Source organism: Hibiscus syriacus, unplaced genomic scaffold (assembly GCF_006381635.1).
Source record: "Hibiscus syriacus cultivar Baekdansim isolate YM2019G1 unplaced genomic scaffold, ASM638163v2 tig00000715_pilon, whole genome shotgun sequence".
Lineage (NCBI taxonomy): Eukaryota > Viridiplantae > Streptophyta > Magnoliopsida > Malvales > Malvaceae > Hibiscus > Hibiscus syriacus.
Genome location: NW_024061811.1, coordinates 288,460 through 308,486, shown reverse-complemented (window position 1 = coordinate 308,486; position 20,027 = coordinate 288,460). Strand labels below are relative to the sequence as shown.

The 20,027-nt window shown below is 34.4% G+C and overlaps 3 protein-coding genes across 4 annotated transcripts in view; 2 read left to right on the top strand and 1 right to left on the bottom strand.

The window, feature by feature from the left end:
• LOC120210951 (proteasome subunit beta type-6-like) overlaps positions 1-2,832 on the top strand; it is a 3,523-nt gene extending 691 nt beyond the window's left edge. The window contains exons 4-8 of the mRNA XM_039209594.1: positions 348-420; positions 1,531-1,642; positions 2,173-2,246; positions 2,387-2,461; positions 2,559-2,832. Of these exons, the coding sequence (XP_039065525.1) occupies positions 348-420; positions 1,531-1,642; positions 2,173-2,246; positions 2,387-2,461; positions 2,559-2,690 (466 nt within the window). The 3' untranslated portion in view covers positions 2,691-2,832. The remainder of the gene's footprint in view (positions 1-347; positions 421-1,530; positions 1,643-2,172; positions 2,247-2,386; positions 2,462-2,558) is intronic.
• Positions 1-20,027, bottom strand: part of LOC120210936 — a 24,740-nt gene extending 4,713 nt beyond the window's left edge. Inside the window, exons 1-19 of one of the 2 annotated variants that reach the window (XM_039209579.1) lie at positions 19,813-20,027; positions 18,911-19,031; positions 18,604-18,831; positions 17,534-17,620; positions 17,346-17,435; positions 17,132-17,258; positions 16,415-16,515; positions 15,478-15,646; positions 15,070-15,191; positions 14,523-14,651; positions 14,345-14,443; positions 14,161-14,218; positions 14,001-14,076; positions 13,799-13,928; positions 12,816-12,973; positions 12,537-12,609; positions 12,245-12,439; positions 11,178-11,271; positions 10,173-11,047 (exon numbers count right to left, since the gene is read on the bottom strand). In XM_039209579.1, the coding sequence (XP_039065510.1) occupies positions 10,206-11,047; positions 11,178-11,271; positions 12,245-12,439; positions 12,537-12,609; positions 12,816-12,973; positions 13,799-13,928; positions 14,001-14,076; positions 14,161-14,218; positions 14,345-14,443; positions 14,523-14,651; positions 15,070-15,191; positions 15,478-15,646; positions 16,415-16,515; positions 17,132-17,258; positions 17,346-17,435; positions 17,534-17,620; positions 18,604-18,831; positions 18,911-18,985 (2,853 nt within the window). In that variant the 5' untranslated portion in view covers positions 18,986-19,031; positions 19,813-20,027 and the 3' untranslated portion in view covers positions 10,173-10,205. Of the gene's footprint in view, positions 1-10,068; positions 11,048-11,177; positions 11,272-12,244; positions 12,440-12,536; positions 12,610-12,815; positions 12,974-13,798; positions 13,929-14,000; positions 14,077-14,160; positions 14,219-14,344; positions 14,444-14,522; positions 14,652-15,069; positions 15,192-15,477; positions 15,647-16,414; positions 16,516-17,131; positions 17,259-17,345; positions 17,436-17,533; positions 17,621-18,603; positions 18,832-18,910; positions 19,032-19,812 lie in introns of those variants that run through there. The other variant, XM_039209587.1, reaches the window with a different exon arrangement.
• Positions 4,576-8,032, top strand: LOC120210961 (AIG2-like protein D). Its single transcript, XM_039209606.1, has 5 exons — positions 4,576-4,778; positions 4,887-4,959; positions 5,053-5,145; positions 5,413-5,496; positions 7,822-8,032. The coding sequence occupies exons 1-5, from the start codon at positions 4,651-4,653 to the stop codon at positions 7,951-7,953; spliced, it is 510 nt and encodes a 169-aa protein (XP_039065537.1). The 5' UTR covers positions 4,576-4,650; the 3' UTR covers positions 7,954-8,032.

Sequence of the window (20,027 nt, the reverse complement as noted above, 5' to 3'; positions counted from 1 at the left end):
TATTAATACTTCGCTCGCATGCTAAAATTTCAAGAGCTTGTTAAAGGTTTTGTTCACCCATGAATGTGCTCATATATTCTACTCCACCTGATTGCAGTTCATAAACCTAGTTCTCATCTCATCCCTACACAATGACTTAGCAATTGCTTCCAGTTTGTATACTCCTACGTACTAATTAGCTTTGCACTATTTGTCTACACAATGCTTTAGCTTATTTGTGTTAAGTTCAAGTCATCATTGATTCTTGGGTTATTATTCTTTCTTCACATTTCTTATTACTATTTATGATTGTTTTCAAACTTCTACTATGAGTGATTGTTTAATAGCTTTCCCCCCTGCATGAACAGGATTCAGCTAGGGCAACCTGCAACTGTCAAAGTTGCTGCATATCTTGTCAGGCTACTATCCTACAATAACAAGGTTTGAGCTTACGATTTAGAAACTTTACTTGACTACTTTTTTGTTTGTCAACCATTTCCCATTTTATTATTCCTCCTTTTTTAAAGGTGTGCATGGTAAATTTAGTGCCTGTTTATACATCACCTCCCTATTATACAGATTTTATGTACTACTTGATACCAATGTAGTCAAGGGGGCAAGCACTCTAGGCATTAGGAGTCCTTTGTTGCTAGAGGTTCATAGAAAGAGCTCTCGCATGAGTAATATGAGGAACACATTTATAATTAAAAATATAAAATATATGTATGAGAATAGAGACAACAGCTGTGGTGCCTAAAGAGGAGAAGAAAGTAGAACAGGGTAGAAACAGAAAAATGAAAACAGTAGAACGCTTAGTAACAATTTTTTTTGTTTTTTGGAATTAAAACTGCCAACATTTTAATTTTGTCTCTAAAACTTTGTCGAGGATGGAAACTGGTCTATATTCTCTCAAAACATTATACATTTGAGTTTTCAGCTTCCTTTGTTGATTTTTTTAACCTAATAAAATTTGGTGTCATGGCTTCAGGAAAATCTTTGCATAGACTATAACACCTCCTTTTATTTATTTATGAACTGGATTTTATCACGCTCATGTTGCGAGTGAGAGAAAACATTTTATATAAAATTATATTTATCAAAATTTTATTCAACAAATAACCTTAGGTGGAGTGGTAAATGATTTGTATTTAAATCTATTAGTCATGTGCTGAATCCCTAAGTAGTGACTTCTAATTTTGTAATATAGTATGGATAGATAGATATAGATATTACAATTTTTTACTTTAAAAAATTGGAAGAAAAAACATAAATGCAAGAGCCATTTTTACTTGGGCCTGCCTTTTTTCACCTTGAACCCTAGCTTTAAAACACAATTGCGCACTAAATGCCGTCACGTCAACAAAGGAGTCTCTCCTGGAAGGTCTGGGGTATTAACTCTATCTGGTGATGTGCCTTCAGACACCCCCTGAATCAAATGATATGCATAATTATATGCATAATTTATCTTTTAGGATCAAATGATGATATTTTCATCTTTTCCCCATAATTCATATCTGTGTGGTTGACCCACTTTTATTATATTTTGAGTAGAACATACTTGAGACTGGCCTTATTGTTGGCGGATGGGATAAGTATGAGGGTGGTAAAATATATGGAATTCCTCTAGGTGGAACACTGATTGAGCAGCCTTTTGCTATTGGGGGTATGATAATCTCATCTTTTAACTTAAGCATCCTTTCCTTCCATTAGGGAGTGAAGCTTGATGCCTGGTTTGGCATTCCTTCTCATTAAATTACATGTATGCAATTATATGCATAGTTGGCATTTGTATGGTCTTTTTCTTTTGGCTAAGGTTCACCTACCTACTTATCTGTGTATTGCTAAGTCTGGATTTTTCTCTTTCCTTCCTAGTTCAGCCTGAGAAATTGGAGCTGGAAAAGGTTCAATGCAGTCATTATAACCTTGAGAATTTTGGCTAATATCCCTTTTAATCAGGAGTCGGTTGTAAAATATGTAAAGTCTTCTCCATAATTACTTAACTAATTACCAATGAAATAAGATTGACCTTTTTTCTCACCTCTAGTTATTGGTTTTTCAAAGTTGTACATCACCTAGTTCCTAAAGTGAACCTAAAATATTGGGAGTTCGGTTAAGAAAATAAGGGGTGCCTTTAGCAAGTGGTGCACTACTGTGGCAAAATAGTTATGATCTGGATTGACCTTCTTTGTGCAGGATCTGGCTCCAGTTACCTTTATGGGTTTTTTGATCAGGCATGGAAGGAAGGAATGACTAAGGATGAAGCTGAGGTACATTTTGTTTTATTCAAACTTATTTCATATTTTGTTTTCTAATTCTTTTAACAGCTTAATTCATATTTTGTAAAAGTACTTATTGATTGGTTGACCGTTAACTTCATTATGAATTGTTTTATGGAAATCCATTGTAGCAACTAGTGGTTAAAGCAGTTTCCCTTGCCATTGCTCGTGATGGTGCTAGTGGGGGTGTTGTTTGCACTGTGGTGGTAAGATATTTTGCACTTCTAAACAAATTATTCTTGCATGTATGATGTGAATTCTGTGTACGGATCTGGCCTTACGTTTTTTTGTGTTGTGTTGCAGATCAATTTGGAAGGAGTGACGAGGAACTTCTACCCTGGTGACAAACTGCAGTTGTGGCATGAGGAATTGGAGCCACAGAATTCGTTGCTGGATATTCTGAATTCCCCTAGCCCTGAACCCATGAACATTTGACCGATGCCAAGGGAACTAACCATTTAGGTACTTTTCAGCTGCGGCACTACATTTGTTCTTCTCACTTCAGACCTTTTGAACGATGTTAGTGTAGCTTGAGTGGGATTCAGTTTCGTTTTAAAGGGCACTAAAAACCATATTTGTTAATGATTAACGCATTTGGATGTTACGGATTCCTCTGCTGTCCTCAATTTAACTGCTGAACTAAAAGATATTCTATGGAATGGTTGCGATGCTGATGCCTCGCTCTATTAAAATAGACCTGTGTATCCCTATAGACCAGAGTGTATTGGTATGTGTCAAGTGCTTTAAGACAAAATAGACCTTTTTTATTCTTGATTTCCGATCAAAATGCTTCTACCTCAACCATTTATAGAGAATTACTGAATCATTTCATTGGAAAATGGAAGCTAAACTGTCACAGAAGACAGTTAAATTGACTGCTTTGGGTTGGAGTTCTTTATAATAGATCCGAGAAGCGGCTTAAAATAGTTCTTAAATACAAGTCGTGTACCATTAATATAATATCTATCAAGTGTACACGTAAATTTATAAAATTATTCATGTTTAAATAGATTTTGTTTCAATTTGTTCATTTTAATTTTATATAAAAATCAGTTATTTTTAAGATTTAATTTATTGATGGATAAATTTTCATAAATTTTTCCATGATTTTAAGCGTCTTGCAGATGTCTGTCATGAAACTTGGAACGCATTTTGTGCTCTAATTTCTATCCACCGATAAAAGGGTTTGGTTTTCCACCATTATTTTGTGTTCACTGTCATCTAATATATGTTTGTTAATTATTTACAAGTTTGTTTTTACATTTAAATAATGACAATCAATATGTTAAATATTAATAGATAAAATAGAATGGACTGGATTCTAACCCTCGTTCAACCTGAAATATTAGTTCACGTCTACCGTGTAATGTGCATACACACGGCTAAAATATAATAAAGAAAAAATTGATATGCTCAATACCTAGTTTTTTTTTTTTTTGTAAACAACATATTAGGGTGTGTTTGGTTGGGGGATGTGAGATTCCCATGGGAATGGAATTCACATTCTCCCGTTTGGTTGGCCGGAAATGTCATTCCTGGTAATCTTACATTACTAAAAGTGGATTTTTTGAATATATTACCGGGAATGTCATTATCTCCATTTCCTTAGGTATTGTTGGATTACTAGCGTTTTGGACTAAAATGCCCTTAATTTTTTTTCTTCAAAAATATATTTATTCTATCATTGAATAATAAAAATTCTACGAAGGTTAAATTACAAATTTATCCTTAAACTATTTTAGATTTACAAAAAAAAATCTATAATTAAAATTTTATATGAAGTTCAGGGGTTAAAATAAAATTTTATCATTTCATTAAACCTTTTTATATTTTCAATTTTGTAAAAAAATTATATAAAATTTATGAATTTAAATATTTTAAAGAAAATATATAAATATTTTCAACTCGTTAAAAAACAAATATATAATAAGAACAATTTGTTCAAATATACATTCTAATAATCTTTTATTCCTTTAACAAAACACGGTAATCTTACATTCCTGCTAAACCAACCAAACACAAAATACAACATTCTCAGTAATCTTATTCCTAGATAATCTTTTATTCCCACTGGTAATCTTACATTCCGTGAACCAAAACGCACCCTTAATGTCAGAGAGATGTTTGAATTTGAGCAAATAATCGGGATAAGATGAAGGTGAAACATGAGATTGTGGGCTAACTAAGTTCTGTTTATAGTGTTGGGCTGTTGTGAATGGGTTTGGGTTTCATTGTACTGTTGTAGATATATATAGTTATAGGAAGTTGGCGCCGCTGGCAATTTGCCAATTGGCAGTCGGCTGGTTGAGATTGAGGGAGGAAAGAGGAACGCGCGTACTAAATAAATAAAAAGATTTAATATAATCTATCGGAATCGGATCGGAAGTGAAGGAAAATGAGCCAAGCAGCGGCGGCGGCGGCAGCGCACAACGTATTTGTATACGGAAGCCTATTAGCAGATGATGTGGTCCGTGTCCTCCTGAACCGAGTCCCCCCTTCCTCCGCTGCTGTTCTGAATAACTTGTATATATATATATTTTCTCATCTCATCGGCTTCATCCGTACGCAATTCAATTATCAACGGCTGCTGCTTTTTCTTTTAATTTTACTTCCAATTCTCAATTTGTGCAGCCACAGATTTAGCATTAAAGGACGCGTTTATCCGGCAATTCTCCCTGTCCAAAACAGTCATGTTACCGGCAGGGTGTCCCGTCATCCCTATATTCATTAATTCATACAAATTATAAATGAATACTCTACCCTTCTGTCTTTCTAACTTGCATCGGTGGTGTGGCAGGTGTTGTTGGGACTAACGGATCCTGAATTGCTTATTTTGGATGAATTTGAGGATGTTGAGTACCAGAGGACTAGCGTTGAGGTCTCTTCGCTGGTAACTTAAGTCCTAATGCCCTCTACTACTCATTCTAGCAGTATACTAGTCCAGTCTAACCCAGTCTTTCTCAATCTTTTCTAATGTTTCTGCTGTTCTCCTTCCTTTTGGCTTGGCTTGTATTGAAAATTGATTCTTCAAGGTGCTAAAATATATTCCCAACACATTCATCATACGCATTCCCAAATTAAATACACTCTCTTAATCGAAATTAGTAATAATTATATTATGATTAAAAGTTATATGCTCTGTTATTCCATTATGCAGGAAAATTCTGACAAGTTACAAGCTTACGCCTATGTCTGGAGCAACATAAGTGATCCCAGCTTGTACGGAGAATGGGATTTTGAGGTATTTTCAACTTTCTTTTTGGCTACTATTTCAAGTTTCAACACCACGGGGTACTTCGGCTGTGCTGCACCTAAAAACAGTTAAAAAATGGCTATTAAAGAAGTGGTCGGTTAAAATTTAGACCGGTTATGTTATATCATTTAACCAAAAATATTATTAAATATATTATCAAGCACAATAACATATTAGGTAGCGCTTATATAATGTAATGTAATATGTAGCGCTTATATAATGTAATAGGTAGCGCTTATATAATAAAATAGGCATTTAACCAGAAATATTACCAAGTACAATAACATATTAGGTAACACTTATATAATGTAATAAATAGTGTTTATATAATGTAATAAATAGTGCTTATATAATATAATAGATAGCGCTTATATAATGTAATAGATAGCGTTTATATTGACCTATTTTCTCATTAAACCGGTAAATTTCAACCGGTTACATTGTAAATTGACCTATTACATTATAATTATCGGTTCCGATGTTTTTGAGATCGATATAATTTTAAATGTATCGACACTTTATGCGTGCACCTGTTTGTGCTTTCATTTTGTAAAAAAAGTATCGACACATATTTAAAGAGTGTCGATACATAATGTAGACATATTTGCTAATTAACCGGTATATTTTTACCGTTTACATTGTAACCTGTTAATAATTATCGGTTTTAATGTATTGGGATCGATACTTTTTATAAATGTATCGACAGTTTATGCGTACACCTCGTCTGAACAAATATATCGACACAAATTTAAAGAGTGTCGATACTTTTTAGGCGCTATAACTTATTCTCTTTTAAATTTCAAAAGTGTAGATACTTATATTAAAGTATCGACACTTTCAACATATCCGGTAGTTCTTTATCGGTTTTATCATTTTGAAACCGGCTTTATCATATTTTTAGTTGTTATATTGTTATAGATCGATACATTTTCATAAAGTATTGATACTTTTTAGGCGCTATAACTTCTTCTATTTTAAATTCAGAAAGTGTCGATACTTATATTAAATTATTGACACTTTCAACATATCTGGTAGCGCTTTACCGGATTTGTCATTTTGGGATTGGTTTTGTCATATTTTTACCTGTTATATTGTTATAGATCGATATTTTTTTAAAAGTATCGACACTTTATAGGCGCTATAACTTATTTTCTTTTAAATTCCAAAAAATTTATATACTTATATTTAATTATCGACACTTTTAACATATCCGATATTTTTTACCGGTTTTGTCATTTTTAAGATATGTTTTGTCATATTTTTACCTGTTATATTGTTATGAATCAATACATTTTTTTAAAGTATCGATATTTTATAGGCGCTATAACTTCTTCTCTTTTAAATTCTAAAAGTGTCGATACTTATATTAAATTATTGACACTTTCAACATATCCGGTATCGTTTTATCGGTTTTATCATTTCGAGACCGGTTTTGTCATATTTTTACCTGTAATATTGTTATGGAGAGATATATTTTTCATTTGTATCGACACAAACTGACAAGTTAAGTTTGCCGGTTGCCAAATTTTTTAATATTTCTTCATGATTTAGACCTACTACATTATTATTACTCAATATTTCCGATAGCGCTAAACTGAATTCATTAAATATATTATAATATATCCGATAACGCCGTATATTAGCCCGCCTTCACCTTCACGGATGGGTGGCCTGGGATTTGTGATTTCAAATTATTCAAATTCTATACATTCTGGCTAACAATAAATTCAGAAACTAAAAATAAATAAATAAACACATAAAGGTCCATAATCCTTCTTTGTTCCTTCCGTTCTGCTATGCTAATTAACTGAAAGGGTTAACTTTACATTTCTCAAATTGCATCGTGCGTACTTTGTTTCTGGAATTGTTTAATTCCTATCGCGTGGTACTTCTTTGTGCCCCTTTTTCTTCCCTCAGCATTTTTACTTTTGCAAGTCACCACTCATTTCCTGCCATTCATATATGATATCGAACATCATCAACATTACCTAACCCGATCTGATCTATTTGGGATTTTTGCTTTATCATGTCAGTTTTATATTTTTCAAAGGATACGGTTTCATTGATCAGATGACCCATCTTGATTTTACTGTAGAAAACTGTAAACTTCTTTTAAAAAAATAAAATAAAAAAAAGTACTCCAGTGTAGCAATTGCCTTAAAGGGCAAATAACAAGAGCTGAATAGTGGAGACCGGCATTGAGTGAGGAAGTTTTATCATGATGAGGAACATGGGATCTAAAACTGTGTCTGTGTGTGTATATTGTGCACCGGATTCATTGTTTGTGATTGTATATTTGCATGTGTTAAACAGGAATGGAAACAATTGCACAAGGAAAGCTTTACCAAGATGACCATGGGATTTATGGAAGAACTAGAGCTGCCTGAATCAAAGCCAAGAGTGGCCACATACGAATCTTTCTATCAGCAAGGTTCTGAAAATTGAGGAAACGATATAATATAGTTTCTTAACAATCTAGGACACTCGATTGTCGTCGATCGATGTTAGTTATCTGTTTGTTTTGCTATTTGCCTAGACTGAATAATATCGCAGCATGTATGGCATTGCAGACAATTTTTTCTGTATTATCATAATGATGTTCATTTTATGTGCAAAGTTAGCACAAACAAACGATGAATTTCAGTTCAATGGTCACAAGGCACCAACTTGGAGCCTTTCTTAAGGCCTTGCTCTCTTCGACAGAAGGAACCAGCTAACTGATAGAACTAGGGATGGGCATAGATCGGGTTTCTGCCAACCCGACGTGACTCGAAAATTTTATATCTTTCACCCGACCTGATCTACTCGAAATAATAAAAAATCTTATTTTTATTCAATTAAAACAGTGATTTAATTGAAAAAATAATATATAAAGGGATATTATTATAATTATTTTATTTTTATTTAATAAAAACAGTGATTTAATTAAAAATAATAATATATAAAGGGGTATTATTATAATTATTCTTAAATATATAAAGTAAAATATTTTTTTCTCAGATCGGGTTGGGCATTTTTATCCCAAATCTGAAACCGACCCGACCCGAACAACGCCTTTAAAAAAAATCTAACCCGACCTAACCTGAACCTAATTTTTTTTATAAAAAAAACCTGACTTAATCAATTCGGTCTCATGTCCATCCCTAGATAGAACTCCGTTATGCATTCCCCTCTCCCCTTGTAGTGCTCCGCGCTCCTACTGCTCAACCCCACATCTCATACGCCATAGGCATCACCAACTTCATTTCCCAGGTGTACCCAGTCCCAGTCCCAGTCCCAGGCCTTTTCCGCCCCCACCATGAGAGGTCCTGCCTTCGTCTCCTCCACCACCACGAAGTTCATCAGAATACCCTCACAATTTCGCATCTCATCAACAATCCTCCTCATCTCGCGCATTGGGGCCACTTTGCAATACTACTTGAATAAATACTCCCTCTTCATCATCATGAACTTGGTGAGCATTATGGGATACTTGTCCGAATGCACCGAATGAGTCCACTCCTTCCTCGTCAAATCTAGGAAAATTGCAGAAAAACAGCAAAAACTTGAGCAGGGCAAGTGATTAAGAGAGCGGACTCAGAGGGGATATATAAAATGCATACCTGAAATTTATTATCAAGACAGAGTAGGGAATTTGGACAACTGATGGACATGCTTACTTTAATGAATTCATTGAATGCCTACTGCAAGAAGAGCAAAATATATATATTATGGGATAAGATCCTATTATATAAGATAAAACTCTTTAATTTTATAAAATTTTAAGTACAGTTGTATGAGTAAAAATAGATTATTGAGATTGACTTTTTGATTTTTTAGTAAATACCTTTTCTTTGTTTACTAATAATATATGTCATTTATTTTCACTTATCAAACGTTCTTAAATCTATATAAAAGTAAAATAGTTTTATATTGGGTAAAAAATACATCATCTCATATAAAAGCTTGACAAGAAAGTATAACATGGTTAAACTACAACATTAGTCATCAAACTATTGTATTTCTATAATTTTGGTCACCATGCTATTTTTTCTGCAAAAATGGCAAGTAATATTACGATTTCTTTTCTATTTTAATTACTAATCGTTAAAAATTTAATGAAGATAATGATGTTTCCTAATATAATAATAATTTTAGTCCTTAAAATTTATATATTATATCAACTATAGTTTTAAATAGCTCAATAAAGTTTTGGGTCAAATCTCAAATTTCTCATCCTATACAACAACTTGGTGTAGAGGAAGACGAAAGATGATGAAAAATTTGAGGTTTGATCTAAAATCTTATTGAATTATTTTAAATTATGATTTAACTGATAGAATATATATATATATATATACACCAAGTGGATAAAGCTTATTTAGCAAGAATCACACATGCTTTTTGTAAGCACATAAATAACTTCCATAAATAGTTTGAAATATTGAAAAAGAAGATTGGAGAGACTGGTTAAACCCTTTTCATTCGACTCTAAATTAATTATAGAAAAAATACAACTTTAATATGCATACAAATATATGAAATTTTCATTTAGTGTATGTAACGTAAGAAATACAAAAATTACATACAATCGTCCATCCATTTCCTGTTTTTGTTCATAAATAAATTCGTATACAGATATTACATGATGTGTATGGATAAAAAAGTGATAGTGATAAGAAGACGAAAACAGAATACAGGTAGCAGCACCACTAAAATTAATTAATCAGTGGTCTGCTAACATCATGAGAGCCCGATAACCCCTCCGGCACCGGCACATTCAGCTCCGAACAAACTAGCTCTACAATCTTTGAAGTGACACCCCCAAATGACATTTTGTTCAGAGTCACAGCCATAGCAAACCGGTTCCTTACATCACAAAAACCTGTAGATCCCCCCATTCCCGAGTGCCCAAACCCAGTATATGACCCATCCCCATCTTTGGATTTAAACCTCCTAAATCCTAGTCCAAATGTCCCATCGCCCAAACACAAATTCCCATATTCACCTACTCCCATGAATGCCTCATGAACCTTTGGATTTGAAAATATCTTGCTCTTCTTGCTTTCAGAACCTCCACCCCTCTCTCTTTTTGCAATGCCCTCACTTGTACCCCTGCTACTTCTGCTATACTTCTCTACATCATCTTCGTCATCATTGTCCTCCTCAATCCTGGCATAACTGCTTTGCTTACTATCATTACTTTCTTCTACCTTAACCTTTTGCTTTTCATGGATCTTTTTCGAAGGAAATTTGGGGATTTGGGGATGGCTTCCAAGTGGAGAATTTGAAATAGAAGAATGTGGTGGTGGTACCATACCACCATCAGCCAAGGCTGCATAGTAACGTGCAAGTGCACGGGCTGAGCAATGTCCATTAGCAGCAGGTATGATAGCACGACGGATGTTGAGCATATTAAATATAGCAGGCAAGTATTCTGCAAATTCACCAATGTTGTTCAGTTGGAAAGTCGATGGCAGCTCTGGTCGATTCTGCATTTCTGACAGCTTCTTCAAATCATCCGTATCTAGCGTCAGTGTAGCAAGTCGAGATTCCACACCTGGATGTTAGAACATAAAGAAGGCATCACATACTAATTTGAGAAAGATGAAGAGAACCTGCACAAGCAATGAATATGGAGCCATTTCTACATAATGAATCAAGAAGACAAAGACGGGAGATTAAATTACCAGGAGGAATTCCAACATATAGCTCGCCTTCAATTTTGAGAGGATGAATGAAAGCTTCTTCAAGAATCTCCTGGAATTTCTTCCCGGATGCATGCTGTTTCACCCAAGTAAATAAATTAAAACCAGGTTATATGAGTGAGCCAGCTATCCTACAATTTCAAGTCAGTCGGAATGTAAGGAAAAAGAATGTTATAATGATAAGAATGAGTAATCAAGTAGGAAGCATGAAATGTGTTGCTGGAAAGACGTTTTTTTTAAAAGCTTGGCGAGAAAAAATAGATCAAATAAAACAAACGTCCTAAAACAAATTCAAGCAAGAGAGTTATGAGAAAACGCACCTCCTACTATCAAAGTTTCCAAAAGAATTTAGCATCTCCAAGTTAGTCAAACTTCACAGGAAAAATATTTATTAAAAGTTTTGAGCTTTCCTCCAAGGGATGGAATAGCTCCATTTGAATTCAAACAATACTATGATTCGACTTGATTGAAAGCTTAGGTGTGAATAATGATTCGTCACGATTACCAACTCCATTAGTCCTAAAATCTCTTATATTACTCGGACTCTAGTGTGAATACCAAATACAGGTATGTAACGGCATGTTCAACTTTTTCTCAGGTTTGTTTAGAGCAATATTGTGTTAGCAATGAAGCTTGGAGATGAAAGAAAAGGGTACTTTTTGTACGGAGTAGACTCATCCTAAGGGGAAGAAGGAACTTACAATCACAGAACCCAGGGTTAGAGGTGGTGGGTCTCTTGGTTTTGATTCTGTGTTAGTGTACAGGGTCTTTTCACGAATTTTGGGGTCCTTGGAGGGTCATATCTCAAGATATATATCCAGATATGTGTGCTAGACAAGAATACTCCTAAGAAAAATGAAGTCGGAGCAATATAGCTCCATTCATCCCCAACAATATCGAAAGATTAACCTTTTCATCTTCCCAAATATGTATCATAATGGAATTAAATGAAATGCTCATTCTAGGAATATGGTTAAAATCTTAATGCTCAATCAAGTATATGGGAAAGGTACAGTGACGTAATTCAATGAGTAAGCATGAGAAAATACCTCGATTATTCCACCACATAGCCAGCCAAAAGAAAGATAATGATACAACTGCTGCTTCCCTGTTTCAGTCTCAGGTACAGATTCTTCCATCCGTTTCAAACATTCATCCCACTCAGTCATTAGTAAAGGATTTTCTGCTCTAAGGTTAGCCAATGCATTATGCAAACCAGATGTATGGTTAAGTATATGATGAACCTGAAAGGGAAAAACTCAAGGAATTAGTGTATATTGAAATACTTATTCTAAATAATGTTTATCCAAATTAATAGGCTTTTATGCACATAATTATAACCTTTATGTGCTCCTTTCCATTTCTTCTAAATTCTGGCCAAATATTTGCAACATTTTCTTCAAGTTTGAGTTTTCTGCAAGACAAGGTATCATTAGTTAGAGACTATAAAAGAATTCCGTAACTTGATTTATTTTTTAACAGATATCTTCTATGGAAGAAGTTGCATATTATTTGCAATTTAAACCACTTATTCCTGCATGTGACATTTTTTGCAGGCATTCTAACTTCTGGATTTTACAGGATAGTGCATCCAAAGACATTTTTAACATAAAATTTTACCCGTTGTCTACCAGCCAGTGTAACATTCCTGCAGCTATACCCTTTGTCGCAGAAAAGACAGAAAAAAGCGTATCAGGCTGAACTGGGCGAGGATCATATCTTCCAAGCACTCCAGCAGCAGTGTCAATGATAACCTCCCCATCTTTGTATGCACATACCTTGAGATAAAAATTGAAAATATTATCAGAATTAGCAGAAGTTAAATATACTTTTAAACTAAAGCCTGACCAATACGGTAGTAGATTAGCAGTTAAAATACCAAAATCACTCTTAAGATTGCATTTGGTAACTAGGATTTAAAAGAAGGAATTTGGATTTAAAATTTAGTATAAATTGTGTGATAAAGCATGTGTAATTATGAACTTCATGATTATTGCAAAGTCATTGATTTATTAAATGCCTATTTAGGGATGAATAGGAAAGACCTATAAGAAATTGTGAATATGAAATTCATTTTATTATATCCCTTCAAAATTATAAACATATTTAATCTCAAGTTCATATTTGCAAAAATAGCATAAATACACTAAGAAAACAACTTAATCCCAAATGCATTCCCAGGAAAATATGCACAGTGCAGTAGGATTAAACCTATACATTAGATATAACAACATATTTTGGGACCATAGAATACAGCACGTTTAAGTCCTCTAGATATACTTATGAAGATGAATATGGTCCTACTACACTGCATGATATTGAAGTACTAGGGGGTTGCAGTCTCAGTTATTGAAGCTATTTCAAGACACAAAGGACTGGATTGAAAAAATCACTACATAAGGAGAAAGAGTGGAAAAAGAAGAGTGAAGTTCCACAGATGCGTTAGTGGAGTAAAGGCATATAATTATAGGCCAGGCATCAAGCTTGAATATTAATTACAGCAGTGATGTAATGAAGGAAGTCAGATAAAATATTAAGAAAATGAAAAACAAAGGATTGTCAGATCATCAAACCACAGTCTAATAACAGATAGTGCTGCAGACCTGAATCCCAAGTATTTTATCAGTATTTCCCAACTCAACTAAGAGCTGTCTCAGCTTGGCTTCTACATCAGAATGTACTGGTGTGTTGTAGATCCACTGTACATTTGTCGATGGTCCTCTATTAATGTTTCTGACAATGTAATCACACTCAATATGAGATTTTTTTCATAAACTTGACCTTGTAATCTTAAGATAGACTCACCCTTGAAGAACGGATTCAGCAAATGGTCTCATGATGTCTAAATATACTATCCGGACATTCATAGTGGATGAAAGCCCTAAATTAAAGTAAAATAAGCGATAAGCTATCGAAGTGCACAATCATTTAATACAAGGTGAATGTAGGAATTTCAATTACAGACCTCTCAGAAGATTTAAAACCCGTGCAAAGATTACAATATCACCCGGAAACGCATCAACCTAAAAATAAATCATAGTTAGTTAATGATGGATTAAATAGTTAATGAAAATGCCAAAGGAAAAATAGCAGTAGATGTAATGTACTTACAGCGCTAGTACCAAAAGAAACCGAAGAAATAAACTTACCGGGTTGAAGCGTTTAACTTCTTTAGGGTTGAGCTGCATCTTTTCCTGTATAGCCTTCATGTTTTTTTCTCTTTGCTCGTTCAAGGATTTCAAATTTTGCTTCATGCAAAAAGAATTAGCATGAGATGATCTTGAAGAAGTAAACAAACAATTTTAGAGGCAAGTAGTGGATACCTACCTGAGCTTCATTCGCTGGTGTAGAACTACGGAAGAATACATTCGTTATCTCCATAACCTGCTCAGGCATATCTAGGCGCAACCTGAGGCCCATTTCTGACATGGCAGACAAAAGAGCCACATGGTCACCCTGCGACAAAAAGTGATGTATTATTTCATAATTGAGACTAGAATAATAGAAACGTCAAAATATAACAGTGAATGATATCTGACATAAATATTCACCTTGCAAAGATGAATATGGAGAACTAAATTATATTTGAAGGTCTAGAGTTGTTGAGACCAGTAAAAAATGATATATATGAATTAGGATGAGAACATAATCCTCACATTTGAAGTCCAAAGAAGAGAAAGGTTAAATGAATAGTGGTATAACAGGAATTAGATGACTATTTAATGCTAAATCAAAGGAAGACAAAATAAGGTAAATTACAGCTCAAGGAAAAATATTGAGCCATCAGTCATCTCCATAATGATCTAAATTTCAGATAACCAAGAGCTATAGAAAACAAATTACAAAAATATACATATAACAAATAGACACAAACCTCGGAAGAAGCCAAAAACATCTTTGCTAGTGCTTGCTTAATAGAGCTTGATAGTTTTTTTGTAAGTCCGAAATCAAGTAAAATTGGACGATGAGGAGCTTCCTTGCTCACAAGGAAATTTCCTGCAAATAAGTTAACAAGAAATATTACATTAAAAGGGGGGAAATCACAAGTAGAATCATGAGGATCAGAAATAAACCACGTGAATAATTTTAACAGAGATTAAACCACAGAGGATACATGGATGGATAGATAAATATATAGATACATAGACTCGTGATAGATAAATATATAGATACATAGACTCGTGATAGATAAATAGATTCTAAACAACACAATAGAACCAGGATGTAGATAGCCATTAAAAATCCATCAGCATAGTTGGCAAGGCAAGAGAGAAAGTGATACCAGGATGGGGATCACCATTAAAAAACCCATCAACATATATTTGGTGGGCATATGCACGAGTTATTTCTTCAACAATCTTTTGTTTGTCAACACCAAAAGCTTCCAAAGATGCAGAGTCATTCAGACGAATTCCATCCATGTACTCTAAGATGAGGACATTTTTGGTTGACTGTCATTAAAGCCAACATGATCAGAGTAAGCGTTTATGAGCAGAAATGAAAACATATACCCACAACGAAGGAATAATCTTTGCATGCTAATCAGATAAATGGTAAAGCCTCAAGTAGGCAAATTCTTCCTCACGTGGAGATTTCACCAAGCAAAGCTAGAATTTTCACACACTATTAATTTCTCCGCCACATTCCAAGAAGAACCGGGTATTATAAAGAGAAGTACATTCAAAGATAAACGAGGGTACGAATACCATTCTTGTTTTAAAAGAAATCATTAAAAACACAGATTTTCCTATAAAAAAAATTAAAAACACAGATTTGAAAGCCTCATGATTTGTTTAATATAAACAAACACCTCCATACGTATATCTGACATTAGTTCATTTTTATTTTGGTTATATGAAGTTAATGTAGCACTTCTAGTTGTAAGTTTTGCTTTTCCAGTTTTTCAAATTATCTAGGTGTTTCTTTGACCCTCAAAGAGGTAACAATTTAAGGAGTCATTAGTTTAGAGGGATTTTCATATGTATTGATCTTACACATTAATTCCACATGGTCACAAAAAAAAATTTATTTCCACTTCTAGATCTTCATACTCCAGTGCTACCTCTCTTTAATTTACAAGCAAATCATGATACCAGAAGCATAATATTTTCTGATGTTCAGATGACAGAAATTCTAGCAGTTCATAACTATATCGGATCACAAACACTCTGGAACATTCAAGAACAGTATTCACATTCAAAGGTTAGGTCAGAATATACCTGAATAACATCTGGAATCAAAACGTTCACACGGTTGGAAGAGTAGCTCTCACCGGGAAACATTTTGCACCCAAGATTTCTAGACACGATTCTAGTATTCTCTACAAAGACGAATGCAACAACAAAAATGAAAGGAAGAAAGAAAGAAAGAAAGAAAGTAATAAATTGAAATTTTTCCAAGAATATATTCGCATGACTTGAAAGAAGAAAGAATTATGGGAAAGCAGACAATTCAAAAAACCAGACTTGTCCATCTTTCTCTTTTTGACCTTGGTACGTTAATGGCCCAAATCCAGTATTAGCATATAACTTAATGAGTTGATCCATTCCCATGATCCCAGTAGGTTGGATGCCTGACCACTACACGGTCGAACAATACATTTAGATCTCCACAACGCCAACCAGCCACCAGCAACCATTACTATTATGCTGATGCCAAGAAACTTCCATTTGTCACTGGTTTTCAACCATGACCAGCATTATTGCCACAATTTCATTTTCCAGTTCATGCACCAATTGCTACCTACTGCGCAATTCCCAATGACATTTTAAAGTCGAACATCACTGTTCCCTACTGTCACGGAACACAATATCAAAGCAGCCATCACCAGTACAACCGGCATTACCACTTTTTCCCAACTAAATAGAAGAGAAGATTCATCTTTTTCCCAACTAAATAAATCAGATATAGAATAAACCATGTTAAATGGTGCATACCAGCTTCATGATTGAAATCAAGCTCTTTTGGGGATTCTTTGCACCATTCATCTATCATTGGATTGAAGTCATATTGTGGTTCCGCCCAAGCTATCCACTCTACAATTGACTTTGCATTCTTTAAGTCCTAAAAGACAAAAGCATGCCTAACAATCATATAACGACAACAACTCTACTTCACACACCATCGTCTAAAATGCCAAAGCATAAAAACCTCCAATATGATTGCTCTGATGCCCTCATGCTGAACTTTAACCACCACCTCTTGTCCATTGATTAATTTTGCTCGATGGACTTGTGCAATCTGCATGGAATAAAAGATGTCCTCGTTTGTCAATAAGAGTGTAAAGGAAATTAATTTCATTTCCCTTTGAAGAGCAAAATAAGTACAGTCCTCCTTACTGATGCTGTTGCCAAAGGTTCTTCCACAAAATCAGCAAAGAGGTCGTCCATGGTCTTGCCAAACTCCTTTTTTATAGTCTGACAAACCTGTGCAAATAGAAAATTATAAAAAAGTATCCAGTCAATAAATGCATGTGGAAGGACTGATAGGAAGACGAACATAAACAATCATATATAAACTCTCCACCAAACAATAGATATGTATAGAATCAATTGAAAGCTACTCCTCTGCGACTTTATCCACATCTTAGTAGGATTTTCTTACAATTCATTTATTGAAGCCTTTGAGAACGACCTATGCATAGAAATGTATAGAATCAATTGAAAGTTACTCCTCTGCGACTCTATCCACATCTTAGTAGGATTTTCTTAAAATTCATTTATTGAAGCCTTTGGAGAACACCTATGCACCAAGCTACCTCTTGTATGGGTTTTTTATGGAATTCTAGATCAAAATCTTAAAATTAAATCCCAAAAAAAAAATATTTGCCAATATTCTGGTCTGCAGGAAACCATATCAGTCTTTATCCTTCTCTGAACCAAAGGGGTTAATGTCTTTTATGAATTAAAAATACTCCCAATTTGACGTAAATTAAATTTCAGAAATAAAATTTTGCTGACAGTTGCATAATGATTTCTTTAAATAATTTACAAACATGGCCTTTACTTAAACAAAATGGAAAATGGATGAATGTGGCAAAAGCACTAGGAAACCTAGTTATATATCCAGTCACGATGGCATATACGCACACTGAAAACAACCTGCCAATAACATCCGGTCATTACACTGCACATGGTGACTAAAATCCAATTAAGCAGGAGTACAGGACAGCTTCCATACATTGTGTTGGCAAACCATGGTATTACTAATCATCAGTTTGTACGACTTTGATACATAAATTACAAAGTGAGATAACGTGATGATAACAACCTCAAAACCACATCAGTTGAGCAGATAGGCAATGGAGGAGATTTTCTAAACTACTAAATCTCATTTTCTTTGTTCATAATCAAAGTGATAACATTGGGTAATAAGTTGATCTCTGAGCATCAAAATATAGAACGATTACCTCTTTTAAGGGACGAGGAGGAAGAGAATCCTGTAATTGCTTGAGAAGGGATATATATGCTTCAGGAAGCACATCAGCACGTGTGGATAAATATTGCCCAAGTTTCACCCATAAGCCTTCCAACTTTATTATCAAACTGAGAACACGCTTAGCATTGCGCTCGTGAGCCTTTTCCCATAAAGCAGCTCTTTTTGATTTGCTAGTCCATTTCTCTCTTCGTTGCACAGCCTTCAGACAAAGGAGAATGTAGGTGAATTATTTTGTCCAAGCATTAACTCATAATAGAAGTGAGAATCAAGAAATTTACCTTATAATCCAAGTAGATTATCAAAGCCATTGTGAATACTCTCACACGTCTTCTATAAATATTTCCCCACCCCATCAGACAAGGAGCAAAATGAAGCCAATATAATGAAGTTCACGGATTTCTGGGGAAGAAAAAGAATGATCAGAATGTACTACAGCACACAATTCGATGAACAAACACTAGCATGTGCACTCATAGGTGGGCAGTTAAACAAAAGCTTGAAGCCACTAAAAGTTATGAAAATAGGATATGAATTCAAAAGAATGTCATTTTATCAACAAAAATCACAGTAGGAGTAAAATGAATGAATTATCAATATTTATGGTACAACTACTTAAATTTTACTTTTCTGTTTTCTTCATCCTCTACTCACGCACAGTTACACCCAGATGCATCTAAACTATCTAGTGAAGATTGAATTTATGAACACAACCCATATCTTCTGCTCATTCAGTAATACTTATATCTATACTGTTATATTTTGTGCTCTTTCTGGAAGAATGGATTATTTGAAATTTAATTACATACAAGGAAAATATGGCTTATTACAAGAAATCAACAATTAACTGCAAAATCAATGCTTGAGATACAGTAGCGTTGAGACTCGGGCAACAAAGCAGATAACCACTATCATGTAATCAGTCTTCTCTACTATCCTTGGAAACGAAATTACCAGTGGCAGTCGCGGAGGAAAAGAAATAAAAATCCATTTCAACAACTTTCTTAGCAAATTCACAAACAACAACTAACTATTGGGATTCCTACACCAAAGGGTGAACAAATGAACACGCTCAGATTGAAATTACAATAAATTGAATAGATGAACGATTCACAACAATAATAACCCAGGCAAATGCATTCATGTACGTGCGTGTGTAATATATATGTATATATGTACTTACTGAAATGGAATTCCAAAACAGGACAGTTTCGGAAAGAGAAACACGGGCAGCGTATACAACAGCACTGACAGTAATACTTAAGCAGAGAAGCCAAGCCAAGCAACACCAACAAAATTCCTGCAATTATGATCGATACAATCGTAATTATATCGGTGGCGGTGGCGGTTTTGGCATCAGAATCTCCATCTGCTTTCCCTTCTCAACAGTCGCGGGTA

Excerpts from the sequence above, each read along its gene's own strand:
- LOC120210961 (XM_039209606.1), top strand. The coding sequence starts at position 4,651 with ATGAGCCAAGCAGCGGCGGCGGCGGCAGCGCACAACGTATTTGTATAC. Across the intron at positions 4,779-4,886 it reads GCTGCTGTTCTGAATAACTT|CCACAGATTTAGCATTAAAG; the intron begins GTATATATATAT and ends CAATTTGTGCAG. Across the intron at positions 4,960-5,052 it reads ACAGTCATGTTACCGGCAGG|GTGTTGTTGGGACTAACGGA; the intron begins GTGTCCCGTCAT and ends GTGGTGTGGCAG.